General features: G+C 56.4%; 1 protein-coding gene across 4 annotated transcripts in view; it reads right to left on the reverse strand.

The window, feature by feature from the left end:
* Positions 1 to 1665: 1665 nt before the first annotated feature.
* The window catches only part of CARS1 (cysteinyl-tRNA synthetase 1), a 44662-nt gene continuing 19450 nt past the window's right edge, over positions 1666 to 26877 (reverse strand). For all 4 annotated transcript variants that reach the window (XM_055415259.2, XM_055415258.2, XM_055415257.2 and 1 more), the window contains 16 exons: positions 18885 to 19025; positions 18602 to 18690; positions 17881 to 18002; positions 11534 to 11646; positions 11011 to 11139; positions 10610 to 10739; positions 10427 to 10530; positions 10008 to 10105; positions 9635 to 9824; positions 9158 to 9226; positions 8809 to 8890; positions 4666 to 4746; positions 4076 to 4143; positions 2819 to 2878; positions 2417 to 2500; positions 1666 to 1928 (listed from right to left, as the gene is read on the reverse strand). In XM_055415259.2, coding sequence (XP_055271234.1) covers positions 1794 to 1928; positions 2417 to 2500; positions 2819 to 2878; positions 4076 to 4143; positions 4666 to 4746; positions 8809 to 8890; positions 9158 to 9226; positions 9635 to 9824; positions 10008 to 10105; positions 10427 to 10530; positions 10610 to 10739; positions 11011 to 11139; positions 11534 to 11646; positions 17881 to 18002; positions 18602 to 18690; positions 18885 to 19025 — 1695 coding nt within the window. In that variant the 3' untranslated portion in view covers positions 1666 to 1793. The remainder of the gene's footprint in view (positions 1929 to 2416; positions 2501 to 2818; positions 2879 to 4075; positions 4144 to 4665; positions 4747 to 8808; positions 8891 to 9157; positions 9227 to 9634; positions 9825 to 10007; positions 10106 to 10426; positions 10531 to 10609; positions 10740 to 11010; positions 11140 to 11533; positions 11647 to 17880; positions 18003 to 18601; positions 18691 to 18884; positions 19026 to 26877) is intronic.

Consider the following 26877-nt stretch of genomic DNA (forward strand, 5'->3'; position numbering starts at 1 on the left):
CCTCTGCCCCTCTGGGCTCTTGAGGAGGTCGTCTCACCACGTGAGACCCTCTGCCTGATCCTGGAGAACCCCCAGGGGCTGCCGCTCAGAGCCGGAACCGGCCTGGGTGCTCACGTTCACCAGGGCAGCCCCTCAGCCTGCAGGGCCGGGAAGTGCCCAGTATTGACAAGCCGAGGGTGAGCGGCTGCTGTCTCCTCCCTCCAGGACGCCTCCTCTCCGCGCATCTCTGTCCCCACACCCCGCGGGCGTGACAGCCACGCGGCGCTCTGTGCAATGACACAGCGTTGGGGTCCCACGTGACTCCTCTGCTCTGGCCTCAGAACGCCCCCTGACCACTTGCAGCAAAGGGGCACGTTCACACCCGGACCAGGTGAAGGGGCGCTTTCCTAGATGGCTGCCACCCTCTTCCCCGCCCTCGCCATGCCCCCAGCCTCGGGAGGGGGTGATGGGGGGTCCCTGAAATCTCTGAGATTAGACACCCAAGGGCACGTGGTGCCTGTCTCTGGGGAGCACCGAGGCCGGGGACCTGGGGGCCCCACCCCAGCACCCCAGCTCAGAAGCGCAGACCCCGCACTGACCACACCCAGTGGGGGCCCTGACCGTGACTCGCCAGGTGGGGCCAGGCTCAACAATGTCATGTCGGCCCAGAGTGCTGGGGCGGCTTGCTCGGCAGCACTGGTGACTGGCCTGGGCTTGTTTCACTTTGTTTTGTGGCTTCGTTTCTTACTGGTGTTTATGTTTTTTGTTGTTGAATGTATCAGTCCCTGGGTCGGGAAGATCCCCTGCAGGATGTCATGTGTGGGCAACCCACTCCGGTATTCTTGCCTGGAGAATCCCACGGACAGAGGCTGGGGGGCTACAGTCCAGGGGGTGCAGTCAGACACGACTGAAGCACCCTGGCATGCACACCCATACCGATACCCAGAGCCTGTCCTCGTGGGGTCCCACTCTCATGCTCCCCATGGGGCTGGGCCCCCAAGTGCACCCACCTGCTCTGGGAGCAGTGCTCCTGTGGGCACGGTGCAGGGTGAGCATGCCCAGCCCTGGGCATGGCCAACACCCCCCAACCACGGGCCAGGGCACTGCACCCTGACTGCCACACGAGAACGGGACGGCGGCCCTCAGTCCATCGGCCCGGCCCCGAGGACCCCATCGAGGCCCTTGCGGAGCCCACCTGGCCCCCTTGGTGCCCTGCCTTGACCAAGGCTGGAGACACACCTTGGAGCTCAGTGGGGATTCTCCTCCGGGAGTGAAAACGCGTGAACGGGGGTGGGGAGGACATGCTCCCGGGCAGGGACCGGGGACGCCGTGGCCATCTCACCCCAGTGGTGCTGAGCTGGCCCTGCCACCCGGCCACCCGCAGGATCGCCATGGAGACAGCGCGGCAAGCTGAGCCAGCAGGACCTGAGTGCCTGGCCGGGCAGGCTTTGTGTGTGGCGCCAGCAGGCCCTGCCAGTTTGAGCCCGTCTTTTTCCTAATCAAACGCCTCCCAATGTGCCCACACAGCAGAGATTAGCTGATAGCCATCAGTACTGGGCGGGGGGGACGGTCCTTGGCCGAAGCCACTCAGCGGTCTGAGCCCCCGAGTCGTGACCTGCTGACCCAGCAGCCCAGCCAGCCTGGCGCGCGCTGACCGTGCAGGCTGATGGCAGACAGAGCCCAGCCCCCAGTTGGGAAGACTTTATTACTGACGACTCAGAGCAGGAGGTGGCCCGGCCCTCTGTGGACAGAGCGCTTGCCTTGGGGCCAAGGGCCACTGTAAACAGATGGCGGTGCGGGCGGGCTCCTGGGGGTCACGGGGAGCCCCCGTTCTGAACCAGCTGCAGGTACTCCAAGTGCAGCTTCTCCTGGGCCTCGAACAGCTTCCGCAGCTTCTTGGCCTGCCCTTTGCTCAGCTCTTTGCCTTCGGTGTCATGTGTGGGCAGACCCTGGGGGGCGAGAGCACGGTGGTCACCCCGGGCCCTACCCCACCACCCTCTGCACCCAGCACCCCGATCTGCGGCGCCGGGGCCTCTGGGGAGCGCCCTCCTGCCCGGGACTGAGCGGCACGGCGCCCAGCTGGGTCGGCGGCCTCCTTGCTGGTGTGAGCGGAAAAACACAGCAAACACACACACAAGAACACGAGGGGGCCGGAGGGTCTCAGGAGGGCCCCGCTGCACAGCCCCTGACCCGGGGCACGGCTGTGCCACGCCCTCCAGACGGTCTGCGGGGACAGGCTCTGCAAACCCATTGACCAGCCCCAGCCAGAGCCCCGGGTCGTGCTGACGAAGGGCAGTCCTGTACAGGGGCTGGACATGAACAGCCCACATGAGCCCGTCTTCCTGGGCAGAGACGCTCCTCAGCCAAGTTCAAACCCCTGCTGTCCCCGTTTCATGGTCTAACAACGTCCTGAAAAGAAAAAAAAGGCTCCTCTTACATTTTCGTCGAACTTGGAGTATTTGTCGCTTTCCGATAAGAACATCTCACTGGGTGGGATCTTCATCTTGGCCAGCTTCGCTGCCTGGAACACACACGTGGGGTCACTGCTCCGAGCCCATGGGGGCCCCGCGCCAGCCCCCAAGTTCAGGGAGCGACAGAAAGACCGAGGCGACACACGGCAGAGGGAGTAAAAGGCGGAGAGCAGAGGTTCTGTTGGGCAGAGGGGTGCGGGGCGCAAGGCAGGGTCAGGGCGGCTGCGCCAGCCCGCAGCAGCGGCCTCCCTGGGGCGCCACATGGACGCGGGGGACGGAGATGGGGTCAGCCGGGCCCCGAGAGACACGGACGGCAGAGCGGGGTTCAAAGCGCCTTCCTGCAGGGAGCCCCCACAGGCAGACGCTACCTCCTGCTCCCGCCTCTTCCTGGCGGCCTCCTCTTTCTTCCTCCTCTTCTCCTCTTCAGCCTGCGGGACAGCAGACCCCCGTGGGCTGAGCCACCCCGGCCCCGCTCGAGGGGAGGGTGACGGGAAAAGCTGCCCCCTGTGCGGCCCTGCTCTGGACACAGGGCAGGGAGTGGGCGCCAGGGAGCAGAGGCCTGCCCGGCCGTGCGGCGGGACCAGGGACGGCGCCACCCGGGGGGCGGGTGGCCTGGGTGCTGGGCTGCGTGCCTGCGAGGAGTGGCCTGGAGCCCACCGTGGGTCTGCTGAGTCCCCCCGCCGCGCACACCCCTCTTGGCATCCACAGTGGTGCCCCGGGGCACAGGGCAGCCGTGCTGCCTCACTGCTCCTCTCCCGGGCACCTGTGGAGGCCCCTCCCGGTCCCCCAAACTCAGCTCCACAGCAGTCTCCTCCTGTGGCCTCATGGGCCCACCCCGTGAGCTGCACCCAGAGCTTCTGAAGGGTACCAGTTCCATCCCCGTTTCTCGGCAGGACAGTGAGTCCCCAAGAGCGGGGTCAGTCGCGACTCATGGAGCAATCCTGCTCCCAGAGGTCTAGGGTGTCTGATGTGTGAGAAGGACTCATGCTGGGGCGAAGGGAGGTGTGACAACACGCTTACCCCGGGACGGGGAGGATGGACGGGGACACGCTCACCCCGGGACGGGAGGACGGACAGGGACACGCTCACCCCCGGGACGGGAGGATGGACGGGGACACGGGGAGCATGGGCGGGGACACACTCACCCCGGGACAGGGAGGCCGGACGGGGACATGCTAACCCCCGGGAAGGGAGGATGCATGGGGACACGGGGAGCATGGGCGGGGACACGCTAACCCCTGGGATGGGGAGCATGGACGTGGACACGCTCACCCCCGAGACGGGGAGGATGGACGGGGACACGCTCACCCCCGGGATGGGGAGCATGGACGGGGACACGCTCATGCCCGGGATGGGGTGACCCCTCAGGTGACAGGCAGGTGGAACCACACGTCTGCAGGTCACCAGAACCAACAGACCTTCCGTCACACTCTGCACCCTTTGTTAGGAGCTGATACTGTTGTTGTGTAACTGCCGAGCAGGTTAGTCCTCCCTTTCGGCGTTTATGAACACCGATGCCGTGAGAAGACTGTGAACACCGACTCCTACAAGGTGAGGCGCAGCCACGCCCGCGGGCACCGCGTGCCCGGCGAACGCCCAGCTCCGCCGGCTGTGCCCTCACTCACCCTGCTCTTCTCTTCCCGCTCTCTCAGTAAGGTGTCTCTGTCCGCCAGCTTGACCACAGTGGGCAGTCCTGAAAGGCAAATGGCCGTGGGACTCCCGAGCCCAGCCCTGTGCCCACCGCTCCCGCCCTCGGGGCCCCCCCTTACTGCTCCCACAGACCAAACATTAACTGTGCTGTGGGGGGCCCTGAACAGCCAGGCATCACAAAATTAGGACTTTTCCTGAGTGTTTAAAACCCGATCACGTTCCGTGCAGCCCAAACCCCAGCCAAGTCCAAAGACAAGCTGTGAAACTCGCTGACGATCCACACGACACAGGCTGCCTCCCAAGGGAAAGGTCCCCGCAGAGTCGGGGTGCCGGGCAGTCAGGCTGCAGGAGCAGAGTCCCAGATGTTGTCTTCAGACAGGGCGGAGGGGCTGGTGTGATGCCCAAGAGGCACGATTCGGCCCTGTGGACCCCGCAAAAGGCGCGGTGCCCTCGGACCCGTCCCGGCAGCTCTCCTCTCGAGAGCCAGCGGCACCCGGCAGCCCCCCTCGGTGTCCCCCCATCACAGCCCCCCTCGGCGTCCCCCCATCACAGCCAGAGGACCCACCTTCGTGGTCTTCCAGCCGCACCCCCAGCTCAGGCAGGACGTCGTCCCGCAGGGCGTCGCTCAGCTGGAGGACCTCAGGCACTGTGGGCAGAGGACACAGCTCAGTCCTCGGGTGCGGGAACGCCCGGGCACCCTCTACTGGCAACGGAGGCAGGCAAAGCCGACATGCGTACCACGGTCACTGCTGAGCACAGAGTAGACCCCCGGGACCCGGCCGCCTGGGCACAGCTTCGGGCCCTGCTGAGCAGTGGACGTGCAGACTGGCCCCGAGGACCCTGGGTGGGGACAGCCCGGCACCACGGCAAGCCCAGGGAGACCAGGGCTCTGCTGCACAGAGGGGCTCCCGGGCACCCAGGAACACTGAGCCCTGTGGCCAGCGTGCAGCGATCCAGGGAGAGGCAGCCACGTCCCTCCATCTGGGACCAGGGGCTTGCTCCGAGCCCTGAGGTCACGGCCAGCCCTGGACCGGCACCCTGCTGTTGGCACACAGCAGTCGGCACGCCAGGCCCGGGGACCCGCGGGCGGGACCCAGGAAGGCGGGAATGGACACGGGGCTCTCCAGGGACCGACGTGTGCCTGCAGGCTGTGGTGACCCCCACGGCTGCCCGCGCCTCTCACCCAGAGGCCCTGGCCAAGCGAGGGACAGGAGAGCGCTCCCGCCCCCAAGTTTGCCTTGGGCACCAGCGCTCCTGGCCAGGCCCACGTCACCCAAGGAAGGGGGCCGCTCAGAGCCCTGGCTTGAAGAGCACCCAGGAGGTAAGACAGACTCAGAGCAGGCGGAGCAGACAGGGCAAGCAGACTCCTCAGGAGGCCCTGGGCTGGCCTGGACAGGCTCTTCAGGTCCGGACATTCCTAACCCGTGCGTTACTCTCTCTGTTCATCCTACAGGCAACACGAGTGACCCCTGGCTCACTCCCTTCCCAGCCCAGGAGCAGGGGGACCCTGTGACAGCCCTGTAACGCCCCGAAGTGCTGATGCCAGCCAGGCCCTATCTGCGGGAGGCGTCCAGACCAGGGAGGACGCAGTGGCGGGGAGAGGCCAGCCTGTCTGCACCAGGTCTTGAAGGGCTTGCTTACAAGTTGCCCTTCTAAGGGCTAAACCCACTCACCCCAGCTAAACCCATTCCTGCTGACGCCAAGAGCTGCTCCCGAGACCCTCTGGCCCGAGACCCTCTGGCCCGAGACCCCAGCCTCGGGGCATGGCAGGTTCAGTTGCGGGCAAACCTGGGCCTGTGGACCCTCCGCCCGCCCTGCACGTCCCTCTCCGCAGCTCTGACTGCAGCCACGGGGCCGCTCCCTCGCCAGTCCTGTCTCCACGTGCCCCCAGACCCCAGGGTGCTCCCGCCGCCTGCTGGGGGCCCCAACTGTCCACTCACGGGTGAACGAACGAGCGACTTGCACGTCCCAGGGACATCTGAGCCCCAGTCTCCCGTGCAGCCAGCAGGCAGTCTCCCGCTTCCCGACACCCGTTTCAGCCCCCGGGCAGGACTGGGCGGACGATGGTCTTTATGTCTGGTTCCTTCTCTCATTCTGCCCTGGGGGGCAAAGGCCACTCACGCCCGATGGCCACTCGCGCCGTAACAGGAAGCGGGCCAGCTCCACCGGCACCGCCGTGGCAAGGGGGTGGGATGCACCTGCCTGGGGCCCCTCAGGGGCTGTCCTCGAGGTGGGCTCCTCACCTCCACAGAGACCTCCTCTGGTCCACGGAGCACAAACCTCCCTCCAGGCTTTCTTTCCAAACCTGTTAGTTACTTTATAGCCGCTTTCTCCCCAGCCTCCTCTGAGTCACGGATCTGAAGAGGGTCTAGTGCCCAGAACAAATACAGAGCTCCGACAACTCAATAGCAAGACAAAGGGCCCAAATGAAAATGAGCCAAGGGCCTGGACAGACACCTCTCCAGAGGAGACGTGCAGAAGGCCACGCAGCTCGTTGCTAATCATCACTTTATGCAAATCACGGCCACGACGAGATAGCGTCGCACGCCCACTAGGATGGCTCTAACGACAATGAGTAGAAAACGACCGGTGTTTTGACAATGGCTCGGACAAACTGGAACCCTCGTGCACTGCTGGTGGGAATATATAATGGTGCAGCCACTATGGAAAGGGCTTTGGCAGGTCCTCAAGAAGTTAATGGGCGTCCCTGGGTGGCTCAGATGGTAAAGAATTTGCCTGCAATGCACGAGACCTGGGTTTGATCCCTGGGTTGGGAAGATCCCCTGGAGAAGGAAATGGCCATCCACTCCAGTATTGTTGCCCAGAGAATCCCATGGATGGAGGAGCCCAGCGGGCTACAGTCCGTGGGGTTACAGGGTCAGACACAACTGAGCAATTTTCAGTACACTCACTACACAAACCTTAAACACAGAACCACCATATGGTCCCTCAACTCCTCTCCTAGGCGTTACCCAAAACTCCTGAACTGAGGGAGCCAGGCTGATGCTCACACACGCGTGTTCACAGCAGTGCTGTGCACCACGTGCCAACTCTCCAAATGTTTATCCAGGGCTGAAGCGATGAACAGAACACAGCCCGTGCGTCCGGTGGACAATCACGGGTTTACAAAGGGAGGGGGCACAGCCACGCGCTACGGCATGGGTAACCCCGAAAACGCTCTGCCGAGCAGAGGACAGACGGGAAGGGCTCTGTCCCGCCCCCTGTTGGCGAAAGTCCCCATCTTTATCTCGGCACGAGACTCAAAAGAAGTCTGGGCGAACAGTGAACTCAACAGACGGGAGAGTCAAGTTAGCATCCCAGGATTCTACTGACCCTGGAGTCGCTCTGAACTTCTGAGGGAACACTGGGTAAGACAAACCAACAAGGTCGCAGGCTGCGGCTGCTATTCAGTTGCTCAGTGACGTCCCACTTTTGCGACCCCGTGGGCTGCAGCGCGTCAGGCTTGTCTGTCCCTCACTATCGCCCAGAGTTCGCTCAAACTCGTGTTTGATGCCATCTGACCGTCTCGTCCTCTGCTGTATGATCCGCTTACGTAAAATGCCCACAACGGGACAACCCCAAGACAGAAGGCAGGCTGGTGGGGGCTGGAGGCTGGGGCAGGGGAGCGCCTCTGGAAGGTGGGGACGTTTGGGAGCCGGAAGGGGATGGCGCTGCCCAGGACAGGAAGGCACTGGGAGCCCGAATGGGCACCTCAACGTGGCCGGTTTTATGTCATGTAAATTCACCGCAATAAACTACTTTTTTTAAGGGAAAACCCCAGTTGGGTATTTTCAAGGAATTCAATAAACCAACTCTTAAACGCACGGAACAAACGTCTGAGAACAACTCACACAACCCTAAAAGAGGAGCACAGTGGGAGCTGGCCTCCGGGGAGGGGAGAAGCTCACAGGTGGAGACGGAAGGTTCCAGCCCTGCCCCCGGCACGCTGGCAGGAGTGAAGCCAAGGCTGGAGGAGCGGCCCCCGAGTCTGGGGTGGAACCTCATGCGCGGCCTGGACAAGAGTAGAGGCGGCCCCGTGGCGGGAGGTGCTGGGGCGGCAGTGGGCGGATGCGGGGGAGTGGGTGGGGTGCCCCGGGTGGGGTGGGGGTGCCTGTGCACACAACAAGGGTGGCCGGGGGCCAGCGGGGCTCCCAGAGGGACGCAGTGACACGGCCGCCAGGGAGGCCAGCAGAGGAAAATGGGCTTCCTGGACGCGGGCCCGCAGGCGACGTCCCTGGGGCAGCCAGCAAAGCGTGCCAGCCGCGGGGACCTCTCGGCCCTGCAGGTGCCAAGCTCTGAGCCCAGCTCCAGGCGGGAAGGAGCGCGCCCCGTGGTGGCCACCTGCAGGGCCCCCTCACTGCGCCTGCAGCCTCGCCCCCCAACGCCTGCATGGCCCAGGCCTTTGCTGCCCACCGAAGGCTCAGGTCAGCCCTGCTGGTCGCCGTGAGTCCAGACCAGCAGAGGGGGAAGCGGACCGCCTTTCTGACGCTGTTAGCTGCCCGTCTGACAGCCGCTCAGAGACTCCTGAGAGGACACGTTCGGATTCGGACACCCTCGTCCTCAGGCCCTCGGCCGAGCATGAGGGGCAGGCAAGGTGCAGACGGCGAAGCGGCCCCAGCAGACGCTGTGGGGTCGCCACGGGCCTCTGCGGGCAAGGACAGGACCCCTCCAGTCCTCGGCCTGCGGAGCCCCGCCAGGCGTGCCTTACCCCTGTGCTCGCGGGCGATCCGGCGCACTCCTTCCCGGAACTCCGACAGCACCTGCAGGTATGGCATGACCGTGGACTCCAGCTGCAGAGACAATGTTCAGGTCACTGTGACCAGCGCCCCGTTTGTGAAGGCCACAGCCCGGCACACGCGCCTCAGGGCGGGGCTGCCAACGGACGTGCGAGCCCATCCAACAGGGGCCCACAGGCACGGGGGCGCCCTCATGGCGGCACAGACAGGACAGTGGCCTGAGCCCGGGGCTCACAGGAGCCTGGGCGCAGACATCCAGGAGGGAACACGGTCCTGGGGGATGGGCAGCAGAAAGTCCTGGCCCGGGAGGGCTTTACTCACATTGAGGCTGGCTCCAGCTCTTCTGAGGGGGAAACCCAGGGAGCTTTCCTCGTCTATGGCCCCGAAAACCTAGGGAAAAAAGCAAGCGTGCAGGACACGCGGCTGAGAGACGGCAGGCACAGACCACATCCTAGGCGCGGGCGGCAGCGCCCGAGGTCCTGCTCGGCGGGGGTGGGGGGGGCAGTTAGAGGTGGAGACCCAGGCTGAGGTGCCCGCCCACCGCTCCAGGACAGGTCCGGTTCCCGCTGCCCCTCTGGCCCCCAGCCAAGGCCACTGGACCACAGAGCCCCCTGCAGGGACCCCCAGGACTCGTCAGCAGGAAGAGAGCGTGCCGAACGACGCACTGGGGCTGCGGGTAGGAAAGCGCTTCTGCTCGTCAAACCCCGGAAGCGGGGGACGAAAGCCGGGGCGGAGAGGCTGGGGGCACGGATCCCAGGACCCGCGGGCCCCCAGCGGTCCCAGCGCAGGCCAGCTCACCTTCAGCATGTGTGTGAGGTAGTGGGCGATGCTCTCCAGCAGGACGCGGTGGGGCCTCCTCCGGGCGGCCTTCCGGGCTGCCATGTAGAGGTTGCACCGGCCAACCAGAGCCCGCATCTCCTCCAGGGCCGTGCGCGTGTCGATGTTGTCACAGAGCGCTTGGTGAACCGCGGCTTTCTTCGTGTAAAAGCTGAGTGAGAAGAGGAAGGCGGGGCGCCGTCAGAAGGACAGCTCTGCCTGGGGCAGCCCGCGCTGAGTGGTTCTGAGCGCGGTTCTGCACGGACAGCAGGGAGTGAGTCACCAGCTTCCCCCGCGCCGGTCAGCGGGCATGACGCGGGGACTGTGCGGGCCTGCAGACAAGGTGCCGCCTCACCTCTTGTTCAGCTCTGTTTCCTCGTCCTCCCACTTCTCAAACTGAGCAGCCGCCTCCATGGGGATTCGGAGGAGGTCTTTCACATTTAAGAAAAACTCCTGAAGTTAGAAAACCCCATTCAAGAGAATTTCCAAGAAAACCCCGAGCTGCTCTGGGCACTGCCCTCCCCCCGCCTCCCCCACACACAGCAGCAGGCAGGAAGGGGGCTGAAAGGTTTCTCTGCAGGACCAGAGTCCCATCTCGGCCTTGGGGCCCCGAGGGGCGGCCGGCGGGAGGGCCTGGACGAGAGGGTCCCACGCGGGCAAGACGGGGCATCTCGGGAAAGCGGCTGAGCCATTCCCCAGCTCAGCACCTGCGTCCCCTTCTGTCTGAGAGGAGTGAGGCCCTTGCAGGGCCAGGGTGCCCAGGGCGGGACCTACGTTGAGGAGCCTCTCGTACTGCAGCGCCGACTCCATGGTGTTAGCCGAGTAGTCCAGTGTGTCCTTCCACGAGTGCATGAGGAAGGCCAGGCGCAGCTGGCGGGCTGCAGGCAGAAAGGCAGGTCTGAGGCTCCACCCCGGCCAGTCGCACCCGCCCGGACAGGGATGCCAGGGTCTCCTTACCTGAGTGCTTCTTCAGCGCGTCTTTAATGGTGATGAAGTTCTTGAGCGACTTGGACATCTTGCAGCCCGCGATGGTCAGGTGTCCCGTGTGCAGGAAGTACCTGACCCAGCAGTCGTTCTCAAAGTAGGCCTGGGCATACGGGACAGGAGGAGCAGGAAGAGCGGGAGCAGGGTCAGGGGCACCTCTGCAGGCCCAAGGGGGCGCAGAAGGGGGGACCCCCGCGCTGGGCAGGGCCCTGGCAGGAGGTGAGGACGGCTGGGGCCAGGCCGGCGCTGCCAAGGCCAGGCTGCTCATGTGCGAATCAGACCAGATAATCCACTTCACACTCCCCAACTCGGAGGCCAGGCTCTGCTGGAGAGCACTAGCTGCCACCCGCCCAGACAGCGGCCGCGGCCCCTACCTCTGACTGCGCCAGCTCGTTGTCGTGGTGGGGGAAGCGGAGGTCGCAGCCCCCTCCGTGGATGTCCATTGAGGCTCCCAGGAGGGTGCCCGCCATGGCCGAGCACTCGATGTGCCATCCGGGGCGGCCCTGGGGACCCACACACGGTGAGGGAGTGCCCCACCCGGCCTCAGTGGCCACCACCCCCAGAAGCCGAGCTCCGCGGGAGCAGGGGGCCAAGCCCCACACGTGGAAAGACCACAGGGGACAGCGAGCCCCGTGAAGGCCGAGGCACTGCCGGGCCCCGGCCTCGACATGCCCGGCCTGTGGCTCTGGGTCACCCGGAGTGTCGGCACAGGCGACGTCAGAGGGCAGACCCATCCCTGACAGCTCAGGTCAGAGATGGTCGGGATGCAGGCTCCGAGGTGCTCCAGTCCCCTCCCACTGGCCACAGACGGGAAGACACAGTCCAGGAAGGGAGGTTATGACCCAACGGGGGGTGGGCCTTGTGGGGACGCACTCCCCCGCCCCCAGCCGCGCTCACCTTGCCCCAGGGGCAGGGCCATGACGGCTCCCCAGGCTTGGAGGCCTTCCAGAGCGCGAAGTCGTTGGGGGACCGCTTCTCGCTCAGGCGCTCTGCAGAGACGCTCAGGTCGCCTGCGGATGTGGGGAGCGTGGGATCATCTCAGCCCAGGGACACGTGAATTATGCTTTTATTAACATGGTCAAGCCCTCCTTCAAGTTCACCGTAACCAGAGTCTGCAGCTGCCCAGGGTCCAGTTACGAAACCCTGACTGAAGCTCAGAAGCCATGGCCTCATGAGCCAGTGTCTAAAGGCCATGACCTCTTTAGATCATGAGACCCTGGCCTGGACCCCCACCCCTGCCCCCCACTGCACCCCACCCCCGCAGTCCCTGAGTCAGGGTGATGACGGAGCCTGGTATAGGCGTGAGGGGCTGTTCTCATGGGCCTGCCTTGGGGACGCCGGCTTGTGCGGGTGGGGTCCTGTAATAACACCTGGTGGCCTCTGGGCCGTATTCTGGGAAGTGAGAGCCGGGCCACTCTGCACAGCCCGTTGGGCCTGGAGGCTGCAAGTTGGGACCCCCGCTGGTCTCGCCAAAAGGGAACCCACCCACAGGAGAGCCCCCAGACCCCGTGGACACAGCAACTGCTATGAACGTAATGCCCGCCCTCAGCCCAGCCTGCACGCAGAGTGTGCCCCTGGGGGTCGGGGCTGTGCTGGCTGAGGCACTCAGGCCCTAGAGAGTCTTGCCAGGTCCCCGGTGGAAAACTCCGGAACAGGACTGACACAGACTCTCACGTCCAGGCTGCAAACACGGCCATGGCGGGAGAAGCCAAGGAGGTAGCGCGTCAGTGGCCAGGAGAAGAGGTGGAGGGAGGCCCCGCTGGACAAAGGGGTGGCGCCGGTGTGCCAGGCGCTAAACCCAGAGCCCCTGGGAGACTTTACAGACCCAGGAAGACACTCCACAGGCAGACACGCCGGGACATGAACTACCCCTGACTACTGCTGACATCCTTCTGTCCTGACGTGTGGGTCTGTGGGGTTTTCATCCATGAAAGCGGAGTCCAGGCGCCCACCGAGCGGGACACATGGCCCTCTGGGCCGCACCCGTTCCCACCGTGATCACGTCACCCGGTGTCGGCAGTTTCTCAGACAAGTGACACACCTGCAGCGCCGACCCTCTCTGCCCACCCTTCCCTGGACAGATAACGCACACTGGGGCTTTACGTTCTTCTTTATAACGCACACAGCTGTGAGAGTTTCCAACTTAAAAAACTCAACTTTGAAGGCTTATGACAGGCTCTTCGGTCCCGCATGCTCCTCCCCCAGGCTTCACGTGTCCCCAGCGTCCTGGCCTCTGTGCTCCGGCCTCCCCCTGCTCCGCTCCACTGTCACCTCTGCTCGCACGTGTGCCCTCTGGTCTGACTGGTCTGCGGATAACCCCACCCACCCAGTGGCCAAACCTAACATGTCGCTGGGTCTTTCCTCCAGGTTTCTGTGTCATCTTGTTTTAGGTTCTGATGCAATACTTTGGCCACCTCATGCGACGAGTTGACTCACTGGAAAAGACTCTGATGCTAGGAAAGGTTGGGGGCGGGAGGAGAAGGGGACGATAGAGAATCAGACGGCTGGATGGCATCACTGACTCTGTGGACATGAGTTTGAGTGAACTCCGGGAGTTGGTGATGGACAGGGAGGCCTGGCGTGCTGTGATTCATGGGGTCACGGAGAGTCGGACATGACTGAGCGACTGAACTGAACTGAACTGATGTCTTTAAAACATGTGGCCCACTGGAGAAGGGAATGGCAAACCACGTCAGTGTTCTTGCCTTGAGAACCCCATGAGCAGTATGAAAAGGCAAAAAGACAGGACACTGAAAGATGAACTCCCCAGGTTGGTAGGTGCCCAATATGCTACTGGAGATCAGTGAAGAAATAACTCCAGAAAGAGTGAAGAGACGGAGCCAGAGAAAAAACAACACGCACCTGTGGATGTGCCTGGTGATGGAAGTAAAGTGCGACGCTGTAAAAAGCAGTATTGCACAGGAACCTGGAATGTTAGGTCCATGAATCAAGGCAAATTGGAAGTGGTTAAACAGGAGGTGGCAAGAGTGAACATCAACATTTTAGGAATCAGCGAACTAAAATGGACAGGAATATGTGACTTTAACTCAGATGACCATTATATCTACTATTGTGGACAAGAATTCCTTAGAAGAAATGAAGTCGCCATCACAGTCAACCAAAGAATCTGAAATGCAATACTTGGATGCAAAACGACAGAATGATCTCTGTTCGTTTCCAAGGCAAACCATTCAATATCACGGTAATCCAAGTCTATGTCCCAGCCAGCAATGCTGAAGAAGCTGAAGCTGAACGGTTCTTTGAAAACCTACAAGACCTTCGAGAACTAACACCCAAAAAAGATGTCCTTTTCATTATAGGGGACTGGAATGCAAAAGTAGGAAGTCAAGAAACACCGGGAATAACAGGCAAATTTGGCCTTGAAGCACAAAATGAAGAAGGGCAAAGGCTAATAGAGTTTTGCCAAGAGAACGCACTGGTCATAGCAAACACCCTCTTCCAACAACACAAGAGAAGACTCTACACATGGACATCACCAGATGGTCAACAGCGAAATCAGATTGATTATATTCTTTGCAGCCAAAGATGGAGAAGCTCTATATAGTCGGTAAAACAAGACTTGGAGCTGACTGTGGCTCAGATCATGAACTTCTTGTTGCCAAATTCAGACTTAAATTGAAGAAAGTAGGGAAAACCACTAGACCATTCAGGTATGACCTAAATCAAATCCTTTATGATCATACAGCGGAGGAGACAAATAGATTTAAGGGATGAGATCTGATAGAGTGCCTGATGAACTATGGACGGAGGTTCGTGACACTATATAGGAGACAGGGATCAAGGCCATCCCCAAGAAAAAGAAATGCAAAAACGCAAAATGGCTGTCTGAGGAGGCCTTACAAAGAGCTGAGAAAAGAAGTGACGTGAAAAGCAAAGGAAAAAAGGAAAGATATACCCATTTGAATGTCGAGTTCCAAAGAATAGCAAGGAGAGATAAGAAAGCCTTCCTCAGTGATCAGTGCAAAGAAATAGAGGAAAACAATAGAATGGGAAAGACTAGAGATCTCTTCAAGAAAATTAGAGATACCAAGGGAACATTTCATGCAAAGACGGGCTCAATAAAGGACAAAAATGGCATGGACCTAACAGAAGCAGAAGATATTAAGAAGAGGTGGCAAGAATACACAGAAGAACTGTACAAAAAAGATCTTCACGACGAAGATAATCACGATGGTGTGATCACTCACCTAGAGCCAGACATCCTGGAATGTGAAGTCAAATGGGCCTTAAGAAGCAGCACTATGAAAGCTAGTGGAGGTAATGGAATTCCAGTTGAGCTATTTCAAATCCTGAAAGATGATGCTGTGAAAATGCTGCACTCAATATGCCAGCAAATTTGGAAAACTCAGCAGTGGCCACAGGACTGGAAAAGGTCAGTCTTCATTCTAATCCCAAAGAAAGGCAATGCCAAAGAATGCTCAAACCACCGCACAATTGCATTCATCTCAAACACTAGCAAAGTAATGCTCAAAATTCTCCAAGCCAGGCTTCAACAGTACATGAACCATGAACTTCCAGATGTTCAAGCTGGATTTAGGAAAGGCAGAGGAACCAGAGATCAAATTGCCAATATCCGCTGGATCATGGAAAAAGCAAGAGAGTTCCAGAAAAACATCTATTTCTGCTTCATTGACTATGCCAAAACCTTTGATTGTGTGGATCACAATAAACTGTGGAAAATTCTGAAAGAGATGGGAATACCAGACCACCTGACCTACCTCTTGAGAAACCTGTATGCAGGTCAGGAAGCAACAGTTAGAACTGGACATGGAACAACAGACTGGTTCCAAATTGGGAAAGGAGTCCGTCAAGGCTGTATATTGTCGCCCTGCTTATTTAACTTACATGCAGAGTACATCATGAGGAACACTGGGCTGGAAGAAACACAAGCTGGAATCAAGATTGCCGGGAGAAATATCAATAACCTCAGATATGCAGACGACACCACCCTTATGGCAGAAAGTGAAGAAGAACTCTAGAGCCTCTTGATGAAAGTGAAAGAGGAGCGTGAAAAAGTTGACTTAAAACTCAACATTCAGAAAACTAAGATCATGGCATCTGGTCCCATCACTTCATGGCAAACAGATGTGGAAACAGTGGAAACAGAGACAGACTTTATTTTTTGGGCTCCAAAATCACTGCAGATGGTGACTGCAACCGTGAGATTAAAAGACGCTTACTCCTTGGAAGAAAAGTTATGACCAAACTAAACAACATATTAAAAAACAGAGACATTACTTTGTCAACAAAGGTCCATTTAGTCAAGGCTATGGTTTTTCCAGTGGTCATGTATGGATGTGAGAGCTGGAGTATGAAGAAGGCTGAGCGCAGAAGAATCGATGCTTTTGAACTGTGGGTTGGAGAAGACTCTTGAGAGTCCCTTGGACTGCAAGGAGATCCAACCAGTCCATTCTAAAGATCAGTCCTGGGTGTTCTTTAGAAGGACTGATGCTGAAGCTGAAACTCCAATACTTTGGCCACCTCATGCGAAGAGCTGACTCATTTGAAAAGACCCTGATGCTGAAAAGATTGAAGGCAGGAGGAGAAGGGGACGACAGAGGACGAGATGGCTGGATGGCATCACCGATTCGATGGACATGGGTTTGGGTGGACTCTGGGAGTTGGTGATGGACAGGGAAGCCTGGTGTGCTGCGGTCCATGGGGTCACAAAGAGTCAGACATGACTGAGCGACTGAACTGAACTGAATCTATTTACAACAAAGCCCTTAAGGAGGCGTCATCGGACCCAAGCATAAGACACTGTACATTCGTACGTTGAGGAAGCTGTAACTTGTACAACGAAGCTGCCCTCGTACCGGGACAGAGACGCCCGAGTCCGTGGAGACTCAGAAACTGGGGAGCCCCATCCGCTCCTGGACGGTGCTTCCTCCAGCTACGATCCAGAGACTCACACGTCTGCCTGGGTGCGAGCACAGACCGAAGCCAACACCCGCTACACCTTCTAACTGCTCACGCTCTTCTACGTGTCAGACGCCACACCCTTACAGCCACACGTCCATTCAGCATCGCGTGTCAAAAATCTGGATTAGGGTCCAGTATGTACTTAGGCTCCAGGTATCTAATGGTGAGATTTAAATGTAAGGACAATAAAATGTGAAAACTGTACCCATGGTCAAAAAAAAGGCAAGATAAACATTTTTACGGTGCCAGTGCCTTCCAGAAACGCTGGCGGCAACAAGTGCGTCTGGTGGTGTGACAGGGTGAGACTGGAGAAAACACTCATGAATTAAAGACGAACAGAGCCCTGCCCGTCCAGGAAAAGCCTCGCGTCTCTGTTTAACGTGTCTGGGTTAAGGTGGGCGGGTACACGCGGGTCACCCTCGTGGTGGTGGCGATGTGGCCGTTCCAAGCGGCTGCCGGGCGGTCTCAAGCGTGTCGCCCTGTTGCCAAGCTCAGCACGAGGGCTCTTGTGCTGTCAGTGTGAGTGATCACGGTGGCCGACGTGCTATGGTTTAGTACTAAATGCATTCCCTGGTCTAAATGACAGCCTCACACACACTGCAACTAAGCTATACTTGAAGCATACTATGACACGGAACATGACCGAACTCTACCCAGATTAAACACACGTGCTCAAATATTACTTTTGCTTTTGTCTACCCCCAGAGCCGAGACTTCAAGGTCACAATGCGCTCTGACTGTGGCCCAAGTCCCCCACCTTGGGTTCCCTGCAGCGACCGTACAGATGACGGCTGCTTGCTCCTATCCCAGGACGGGGGCTGCCCTGCCCCCACCCGGCATCCACCCCGGGTCCCTTCTGGGGTTTGTAAGTGAACAGCCTGTGTCTCCTGCCCCTCTGGGTGCCCTGCCTGCCTTCCATCAAAGCGCCCTGGGGTTTTCTCTCCCCAGGACCCCTGCTGCCCCGTGAAGGTGCCGGGCACTCACTCAGCAGGTCACCATCTGTGTCCTCTGCACACCCCCGGGCAGGAGTCCAGCCCGGCCCAGCCCAAATCCTGGGGGCTCTGGGTGCGGAGAGATCAGTCAGCTCCAACCCAGACACCAAGGCCTGTTTGCTCTGCAGGACGGCACTGTGGCTGCTCACTGCTCTGTTCCTTAGGTAATTATACATTTAGGGGTTCTGTGTAGAAAGCTCCTAAAATCCCTGAAGTTTTTAAGCCAGGGTCCCTGTGAACCTAGGCACGCACGGCCATGCGGGGTGAGGCCATAGCTCCCCAGGCTCTGAGCCCAGCTGGTTCACTTACCTTCCCCCTCATGCAGGGCTTTCTGATCCCCGACGGCCTCGGGCACCAGCTTTCCGTAGCTGTGCCCCTCACTGTTGGCAAACTTGACTGTGTCGAAGTACACGGACCCATTTGAAGCGTAGCTGGAACATAAAGCCATTGGGGAAGGTGTGACGAGCCGCCCGCCGGACCGGCCTAGAGACCCAGAGGCCATCGGGGTCTGCTCTGCGCCCTGTGCAGCGGGCCGGCCAGCAGGCTGTTCCAACATGGCCACCGAGTGGGCCACGCGGGACCAGGACAGGGGCCCCTCACTCCCCAGTGGCCAGGCCCGTGCCTGCCCCCTGCCTGGGAGACTCCACCCTGCCTGCCGCCCTCCCCTCTGCCTGCTGCCCTCCCCTCTGCCTGCTGCCCCTGGCCCCCAGCACCTCGCAGTCTGACTGCATTTGGAAAAGGGGTCTTCACAGAGGAGATCAAGTTAAAACGAGGCCTTCAGGGTGGGCCCTGACCCAGCACGACTGGTGTCCCTGTAAGAGGAGGAGCTGGGGGCCCAGGGAGGGGTGAGGGGAGAGCGCCCTAAGGACCGCTGCAGCCGCGTGGTGACCCGTCTGTCGCGCGCGTGCCATGCGGTCTGAGACAGGAGCCTGGGGCACCACCCTGGCGGCTCCCTGCGCTTCCCTGCCCCTCTCCCGAGCCCACCGAGAGCCACAACCCTGGGCACAGCTTCCTGGAGCCTCGAGCTCACCCGTAGCCGTTGTCCACGATCTTCTGGACAAAGTCCACGATCTCCGGCACGTACTCACTAACGCGGGTCAGGACGTCGGGAGGGAGGACCTGGGGATGGGGCAGCGTGCATCCAGCAGCCTTGGCACCGCTGGGCCCAGGTGCCCGCCCCGCCCCAAGCCCCTCTCTGCTGTCTTTTTAAAGAGAATTTGCACAGGCAATGAAGAGCGTCTGGATCCCATGAGGACTTCGGTCATGGAGCCTAGGCCCAAGAGACTAAGGTCAAGACCGTCGGCGACACTTACGTTCAGGGCTTCCATGTCTTTGTGGAACTCCGCCTCCCAGAATTTGGGCAGTTCGGAGAAAATAGAATTGTCTGTCACTTCACTGCCGTGCATGGAATCCAGCCAGTCAGAAAGCACATCCTTCGCTTCCTCCAGCAACACCTGAACAAAAGGAAGCAGGTGTGTGCACCGGTGTGCAAGTCCCAGGGCCCCTGGCGGGTGTGGTCAACGCGTGTCTGTCTCCGCCTCGCACCTATAGACTCGCCGTGCACGGCCAGCACCCGACCCAGCAGGAGACCCTAGAGCTCCCAGGGATGGCCTGGCCATCCAGAGGCTGGAGCTCTGACCGCATGCCTGGAGGGTCAGGGTGGGCCTGGGGAGGCCCAGCGGTGTGGCGGGACTTCCTGGGGCAGGGAGGGAGGGCACATGGTGCGGTAACGCACAGCCTGGACACCTGCTTGAGGGGAGGTTCAGAGAAGGAGAAGGAGCCGTGGTACAGAGGCAGGTCCCCATGCCCAGGCCACCCCACCAGGCACATGCCATCAGCTGAAGGGCCCACGTCATGACCACAATGGTGCAGCGTTGGAACGAGTCACATCCTGTCACTGCCGTCCTCACGTCACACCCACAAACAGCCATCTGGGACGCGATGAGACAGCATCGGCGCTGCGCCCGAGCCCCAGTGCCCAGCAGCCCTGGCGCTCTGCCCTGGAGGATCCAGGGCTTCAGCTCCTTAGCTGGAGCGGCGACGGGTGTGCAGACGGGCAGGTGGTCTGTGGTCCACTGTTGGGGGCGCAGGGAGCTTGGAAGGCAGAGGCAGGCGGGGAGGCCCCTGAGCAGCCCCCAGACAAAGCAGAGCTACTGGGAAACCTCCCAGGACCCAGTTGGTGCCCAGGGCAGGTGGGCAGAGGAGGCAGGGCTCCAGGGAGGCAGGCGCTGTCGGGCTGCAGCTGGAAGTGAGCTGTGGGCCTGCCCCACGTGCAGGGGCAGAAAGCCCACCACTGCCCACAGGATCAACACAGAACAAGACAGCAGAGGAAGGTGGTCCCAATCAAACGAACGCCTGAATAATTCATGAGTTTCGAAACAAAATCAAAGGGGAAATAAAAACCTATTGAGAAGCAGAAGAATGTCAACATAGGGAGAAGCAGCAAAAACTTTACTTAGAGAAAAAGTTATGGCTTTACATGCTGAAACCAAAAAACGAGCTAAACTCCTAAGTGGTGAGACAAAAAGGAACAGAATAAACCCAAAGACAAAATAACAGAGATGGGGCAGCGGCTGGTGAGATGGGACTCGGGTTCCAGCTCTGCCTCCCAGTGAAAGCCACCACCCCGTCCCCACGACCAGTGAAAGGGTGTCACAAAATGAAGTCAACCACTCCTGGTGGGTCCGTAAGGGAGGATAAAGAAGAACATCACATGTTGATAAAGGGGGCGATTCTGCATGGAGATACAGCGACCCTCAATACATATGCACCTCTCAACAGAGCGTCAAACACAGCGGGGCAAACACATCAGAAACAGAGCACAAACACAGCGGGGCAAACACCGGCAGAACAAGGGAAACAGACGAACCCAGTGTGACAGCTGGAGACGGCAGTGGGCAGATCCAGAGAAGCAGAAGCAATGGCTGAACTCAACACCTCAGTCAATCGACTGGACTGGACGTAACCGAGAACAACAGGAGGAAGACACGCCCCCTCCAGGCACGTGGAGCAGTTCCCAAGACAGAGCAGATGCTGGGCCATGAGACACACCCAAGACATTTAAGAGGAACAGAAACCTTAGGTGTGTGCTATCAGATCACAGTGGAATTAAACTAGACACCTACAGCAGAAAGATAACTGGAATATCCCCCCAAACACATGGAGATTAAACAATACCTTTCTAAGTAAGACACTGGCCAAAGAAGATGTCTCAAGAAAAAATGTCAAATACTTCGAACTAAATGAGAATGAAAACACAACTCATCAACATTTATGGGATGCAGCAAAAGCAGCGCTCAGAAGAAATCCGTAACGCAGAACGCATTTCTCAGAAGAGAAAAAATATCTGGAGTCAGATTTCACCTTAAGAAACTAGAAGAGGACGGCGTCCCTAACACGGGGACCAAAGGCACTACAGGAAAACAGTATCTCTCACGAACACAGATTAAAACACCGTTAACAAAATACTAGCAAACAATCTACAAAAGCATAGAGAAAATCATATACCACAACCAGGTTCATCACACGTACGCAAGGCTGGCTCAACTTTATAAGACCAAGTGCTATAAATTATCGCACCAACAGACTAAAGAAGAAAAATCACATGATCATATCAGTATCAGCATCGCACCATATCAGTGCAGCAGCAGCACTGGACAAAATCCAACATCCATTCACGACAAAAACTCTCAGTCAGCTAGGAATAGAGGGCACTTCCCCGACTTGACAGAAAATAGCTACAGAAAGCCCACAGTGAGTACCAGCCTCAAGGGTGAGAAACGTGAAGATGAGGTGGAATGCAAGCACGTCCCCTGCCATCCCTCTTCCAACATCGAACCCGAAGTCCCCGCTGCTGCAGTAAGGCAAGAAAAAGGAAAAAAAACACACACAACTTCTTCAACTAATGACAGGATTATAAATCCTTCTTAACCTGAAAATACCATTAAGCTGAAAAATGTATTTAGCACAGCTCACCTACCAAACGTCCTAGCTTCGCCTGGTGTACCTTAAACATGCTCAGAATTTGTCAGCCTACAGTTGGAAAAACCGTTTAACACCAATCCTACTTTATCATAATTAAGTGCTGATACCTCATGCCATGTACTGAATACTGTACTGGAAGCAAAAAACAAAACGCTTGTGTGGGCACAGAGTCAGTGTAGGTCCATCAGGTGTCGCTGTTTTTTAATGTACCATGGTCCTTTTACTTGTTTATTTAAGGCTGTGCTGGGTCCGAGTCTGGCAATAAGGAGCTCATGATCTGAGCCACAGTCAGCTTCCAGTCTTGTTTTTGACGACTGTATAGAGCTTCTCCATCTTTGGCTGCAAAGAATATAATCAATCTGATTTCGGTGTTGACCATCTGGTGATGTCCATGTGTAGAGTCTTCTCTTGTGTTGCTGGAAGAGGGTGTTTGCTACGACCAGTGCGTTCTCTTGGCGGAACTCTATTAGCCTTTGCCCTGCTTTATTCCGTGCTCCAAGGCCAAATTTGCCTGTGACTCCAGGTGTTTCTTGACTTCCTACTTTTGCATTCCAGTCCCCTATAATGAAAAGGACAGCTTTTTTTGGGTGTTAACTCTAGAAGGTCTTGTAGCTTTTCAAAGAACCAATCAACTTCAGCTTCTTCAGCGTTACTGGTTGGGACATAGGCTTGGATTACCATGATACTGAATGGTTTGCCTTGGAAATGAACAGAGATCGCTCTGTTGTTTTTGAGTTTGCATCCATCTACTGCATTTCAGACTGTTCTGTTGACTATGGGGGGCTACTCTATTTCTTCTAAGGGATTCTTGCCCACAGTAGTAGATATAATGGTCATCTGAGTTAAATTCACCCATTCCAGTCCATTTTAGTTCACTGATTCCTAGAATGTCAACATTCACTCTTGCCATCAACTGTTTGATGACTTCCAATTTGCCTTGATTGATGGACCTAACATTCCAGGTTCCTATGCAATATTGCTTTTCACAGCATCGGACGCTGCTTCCATCACCAGTCACACCCACAACTGGGAGTTGTTTTTGCTTTGGCTCCGTCCCTTCATTCTTTCTGGAGTTATTTCTCCACTGATCTCCAGTAGTATAATGGGCACCTACCAACCTGGGAAGTTCATCTTTCAGTGTCCCATCTTTTTGCCTTTTCATACTGTTCATGGGGTTCTCAAGGCAAGAATACTGAAGTGGTTGCCACTCCCTTCTCCAGGGACCACGTTTTGTCAGAGCTCTCCACCGTGACCCGTCCGTCTTGGGGGTCCCTGCCCGGCGTGGCTCACAGTCTCACTGAGTCAGACGAGGCTGTGGGGCGTGAGATCAGACTGGTTAGTGTCTGTGACTGTGGTTTTCAGTCTGTCCGCCCTCTGATGGAGGATAAGAGGCTTCTGGAAGCTTCCTGATGGGAGAGACTGACTGAGGGGGACCCTGGGTCTTGTCCTGATGGGTGGGGCCATGCTCAGTAAATCTTTAATCTTTTAAAGATTTTCTGTTGATGGGTGGAGATGTGTTCACTCCCTGCTATTTACCTGGGGCCAAACTATGGTGGAGGTAAGGAAGATGGGGGTGACCTCCTTGTTGCCAAATTCAGACTTAAATTGAAGAAAGTAGGGAAAACCACTAGAACATTCGGGTATGGCCTAAATCAAATCCCTTACAATTATACATTGGAAGTGACAAATAGATTTAAGGGACTAGATATAATAGACAGAGTGCCTGATGAACTATGGACGGAGGTTCGTGATATTGCACAGGAGACAGGGATCAAGACTATCCCCAAGAAAAAGAAATGCAAAAAAGCAAAATGGCTGTCTGAAGAGGCCTTACAAATAGCTGTGAAAAGAAGAGAACTGAAAAGCAAAGGAGAAAAGGAAAGATATACCCATTCAAATGTTGAGTTCCAAAGAATAGCAAGGAGAGATAAGAAAGCCTTCCTCAGTGATCAGTGCAAAGAAATCAAGGAAAACAATAGAATGGGAAAGTCTAGAGACCTCTTCAAGAAAATTGGAGATACCAAGGGAACATTTCATGCAGAGATGGGCACAATAAAGGACAGAAATGGTGTGGACCTAACAGAAGCAGAAGATTTTAAGAAGAGGTGGCAAGAATACACAGAAGAACTGTACAAAAAGATCTTCAAGACCCATATAATCATGATCACGTGATCACTCACCTAGAGCCAGACATCCTGGAATGTGAAGTCAAGTGGGCCTTAGGAAGCATCACTATGAAAAAAGCTAGTGGAGGTGATGGAATTCCAGTTGAGCTATTTCAAATCCTGAAAGACGATGCTATAAAAGAGCTGCAAAAAAATATTCTCAATATGTCAGCAAATTTGGAAAACACAGCAGTGGCCACAGGACTGGAAAAGGTTAGTTTTCATTCCAATCCCAAAGAAAGGCAATGCCAAAGAATAATCAAACTACCGCACAACTGCACTCATCTCACACGCTAGTAAAGTAATGCTCAAAATTCTCCAAGCCAGGCTTCAACAATATGTGAAGTGTGAACTTTCAGATGTTCACGCTGGTTTTAGAAAAGGCAGAGGAACCAGAAATCAAATTGCCAACATCCGTTGGATCAGCGAAAAAGCAAGAGTTCCAGAAAAACATCTATTTCTGCTTTATTGACTATGCCAAAGCCTTTGATTGTAGAAAGAAAGAAAAGAAAGTGAAATTGCTCAGTCATGTCTGACTGTTTGCGACCCCATGGACTGCAGCCTACCAAGTTCCTCCATCCATGGGATTTTCCAGGCAAGAATACCGGAGTAGGTTGCCATTTCCTTCTCCAGGAGATCTTCCGGACCTAGGAATTGAACCCGGGTCTCCTGAATTGTAGGCAGATGCTTTACTGCCTGAGACACCAGGGAAGTTCTGAAAGTGAATGTCGCTCAGTCCTGTCTGACTCTTTGCGACCCCATGCACTGCAGAGTCCATGGAATCCTCCAGGCCAGAATATTGGCGTGGGTATCCTGTCCCATGTCCAGATCTTCCCGACCCAGGGATCGAACCCAGGTCTCCCACAGTGCAGGCGGATTCTTTACCAGCTGAGCCATGACTGTGTGAATCACCACAAATTGTGGAAAATTCTCAAAGAGATGGGAATACGAGACCACTTGACCTGCCTCTTGAGAAACCTATATGCAGGTCAGGAAGCAACAGTTGGAACCGGACATGGAACAACAGACTGGTTTCAAATAGGAAAAGGAGTACGTTAAGGCTGTATACTGTTACCCTGATTATTTAACTTATATGCAGAGTACATCATGAGAAACGCTTTGCTGGATGAAGCACAAGCTGGAATCAAGACTGCCAGGAGAAATATGAACAACCTCAGATATGCAGATGACACCACCCTTATGGCAGAAAGTGAAGAAGAGCTAAAGAGCCTCTTGATGAAAGTGAAAGAGGAGAGTGAAAAACTTGGCTTAAAACTCTACATTCAGAAAACTAAGATCATGGCATCCGGTCCCATCACTTCGTGGCAAATAGATGGGGAAACAATGGAAACAGTGGCTGACTTTATTTTTCTGGGCTCCAAAATCACTGCAGATGGTGACTGCAGCCATGAAATTAAAAGATGCTTACTCGTTGGAAGGAAATTTATGACCAACCTAGATAGCTTATTAAAAAGCAGAGACATTACTTTGACAACAAAGGTCCAGCTAGTCAAAGCTATGGTTTTTCCAGTAGTCATGTATGGATGTGAAAGTTGGACTATAAAGAAAGCTGAGCGCCGAAGAATTGATGCTTTTGAACTGTGGTGTTGGAGAAGACTCTTAAATAAGAGTCCCTCCGACAGCAAGGAGATCCAACCAGTCCATCCTAAAGTAGATTAATCCTGAATATTCATTGGAAACACTGATGCTGAAGCTGAAACTCCAATACTTTGGTCTCCTGTTGCGAAAAACTGATTCATGTGAAAAGACCGCGATGCTGGGAAAGATTGAAGGTGGGAAGAGAAGGGAATGACAGAGGATGAGATGGTTGGATGGCATCACCGACTCGATGGACATGAGTTTGAGTAAGCTCCGGGAGTTGGTGACGGACAGGGAGGCCTGGCATACTGCAGTGTACGGGGTCACAAAGAGTCGGACACGACTGAGTGACTGAACTGAACTGTGCTGGGCCTTCACTGTTGAACGGGCTTTTCTCTAGTTGCAGCATGTGGGTTTTTCATTATGGGGGCTTCTCTTATGGTGACTCCCAGGCTCCAGAGCACAGGCTCAGTAGTTGTGATTCGTGGGCTTAGTTGCCCCACAGCATGTGGGATCTTCCCATGGGTCAGGGATTAAACCCATGTCCCCGGCACTGGCAGGCAGATTCTTTACTGAGTCACCAGGAAAATCTGGTACATCAGTTGTTTACCCTCGTGATCGAGTAGCTGGCTGGGAGCTGAGGCTCACCACTGACACCCAGCCACCCGGGAGACAGCAGACTGCCTATCGCTAGTCCATAAAAAGATCAAAATTCAAAGCTCGGTTTCTGCCAGATATTTATCACTTCTGCACCATTTTAAAACCAAAAAATCTGAAAAGTCGTATTGTCCAGGGTCGGGGACCATCTGCACACTAACTGGGAAAAAGGACAAAACTATATGCCAAGACACACATTTGAGATTTTAAATTAAAATCCCAATACCATTTACATTAGCTCCTGCAAAATGAAATACCTACATGTGAGTTGTACAAAGTACGTATAAGATCTACATGAGAAAAACTACAAACCTCTGAAAAGAGAAACGGAGAGAAAGTTCATGTCTGTGGGTAGGAAGATTCAACACCGCCAAGGCATCAGATCTTCCCAACTTGATTTGGAGATTCAGTTCAATCCTCATCAAGTTCGTATCAAGTGGTTTCACGGGTACTGACAAACTGAATCTAAAGTTTACACGGACAGGAGGCAAAAGACCCAGGAAAGCCAACACAACACTGAAGGAGAACAAGGCCGGAGCACTGACAGTCCCCAACTCCAAGACCCGCTGTCAAGCTACGGCAAGCAAGACAGGCGGTGCTGGAACCTCCCTGGTGGTCCCGCAGGTAAGAATTTGCCCTGCCATTCAGGGGACTCGGGTTCGATCCCTGGTCGAGGAACTTAGATCCCACACGCTGTAGAGCAAGTAAGCCCGTGTGCCACAACTGCAGAGTCCACGCACCACAACAAATGACCCTGCAGGCCCAACGCAGCCAAAAAAACAGACAGGGTGGGGCTAACAAGTGAAGTGATGAAGAGAACAGAGTCCAGAAACAGACTCATAAATACAGTCAACTGCTCTCTGACAAAGGAGCAAAAGCAGTACAGAGAGCAGAAACAGTC

The sequence above is a fragment of the Moschus berezovskii genome, chromosome 25, assembly GCF_049115385.1.
Source record: "Moschus berezovskii isolate FMDL1 chromosome 25, NW_MosBer_1.0, whole genome shotgun sequence".
NCBI lineage: Eukaryota > Metazoa > Chordata > Mammalia > Artiodactyla > Moschidae > Moschus > Moschus berezovskii.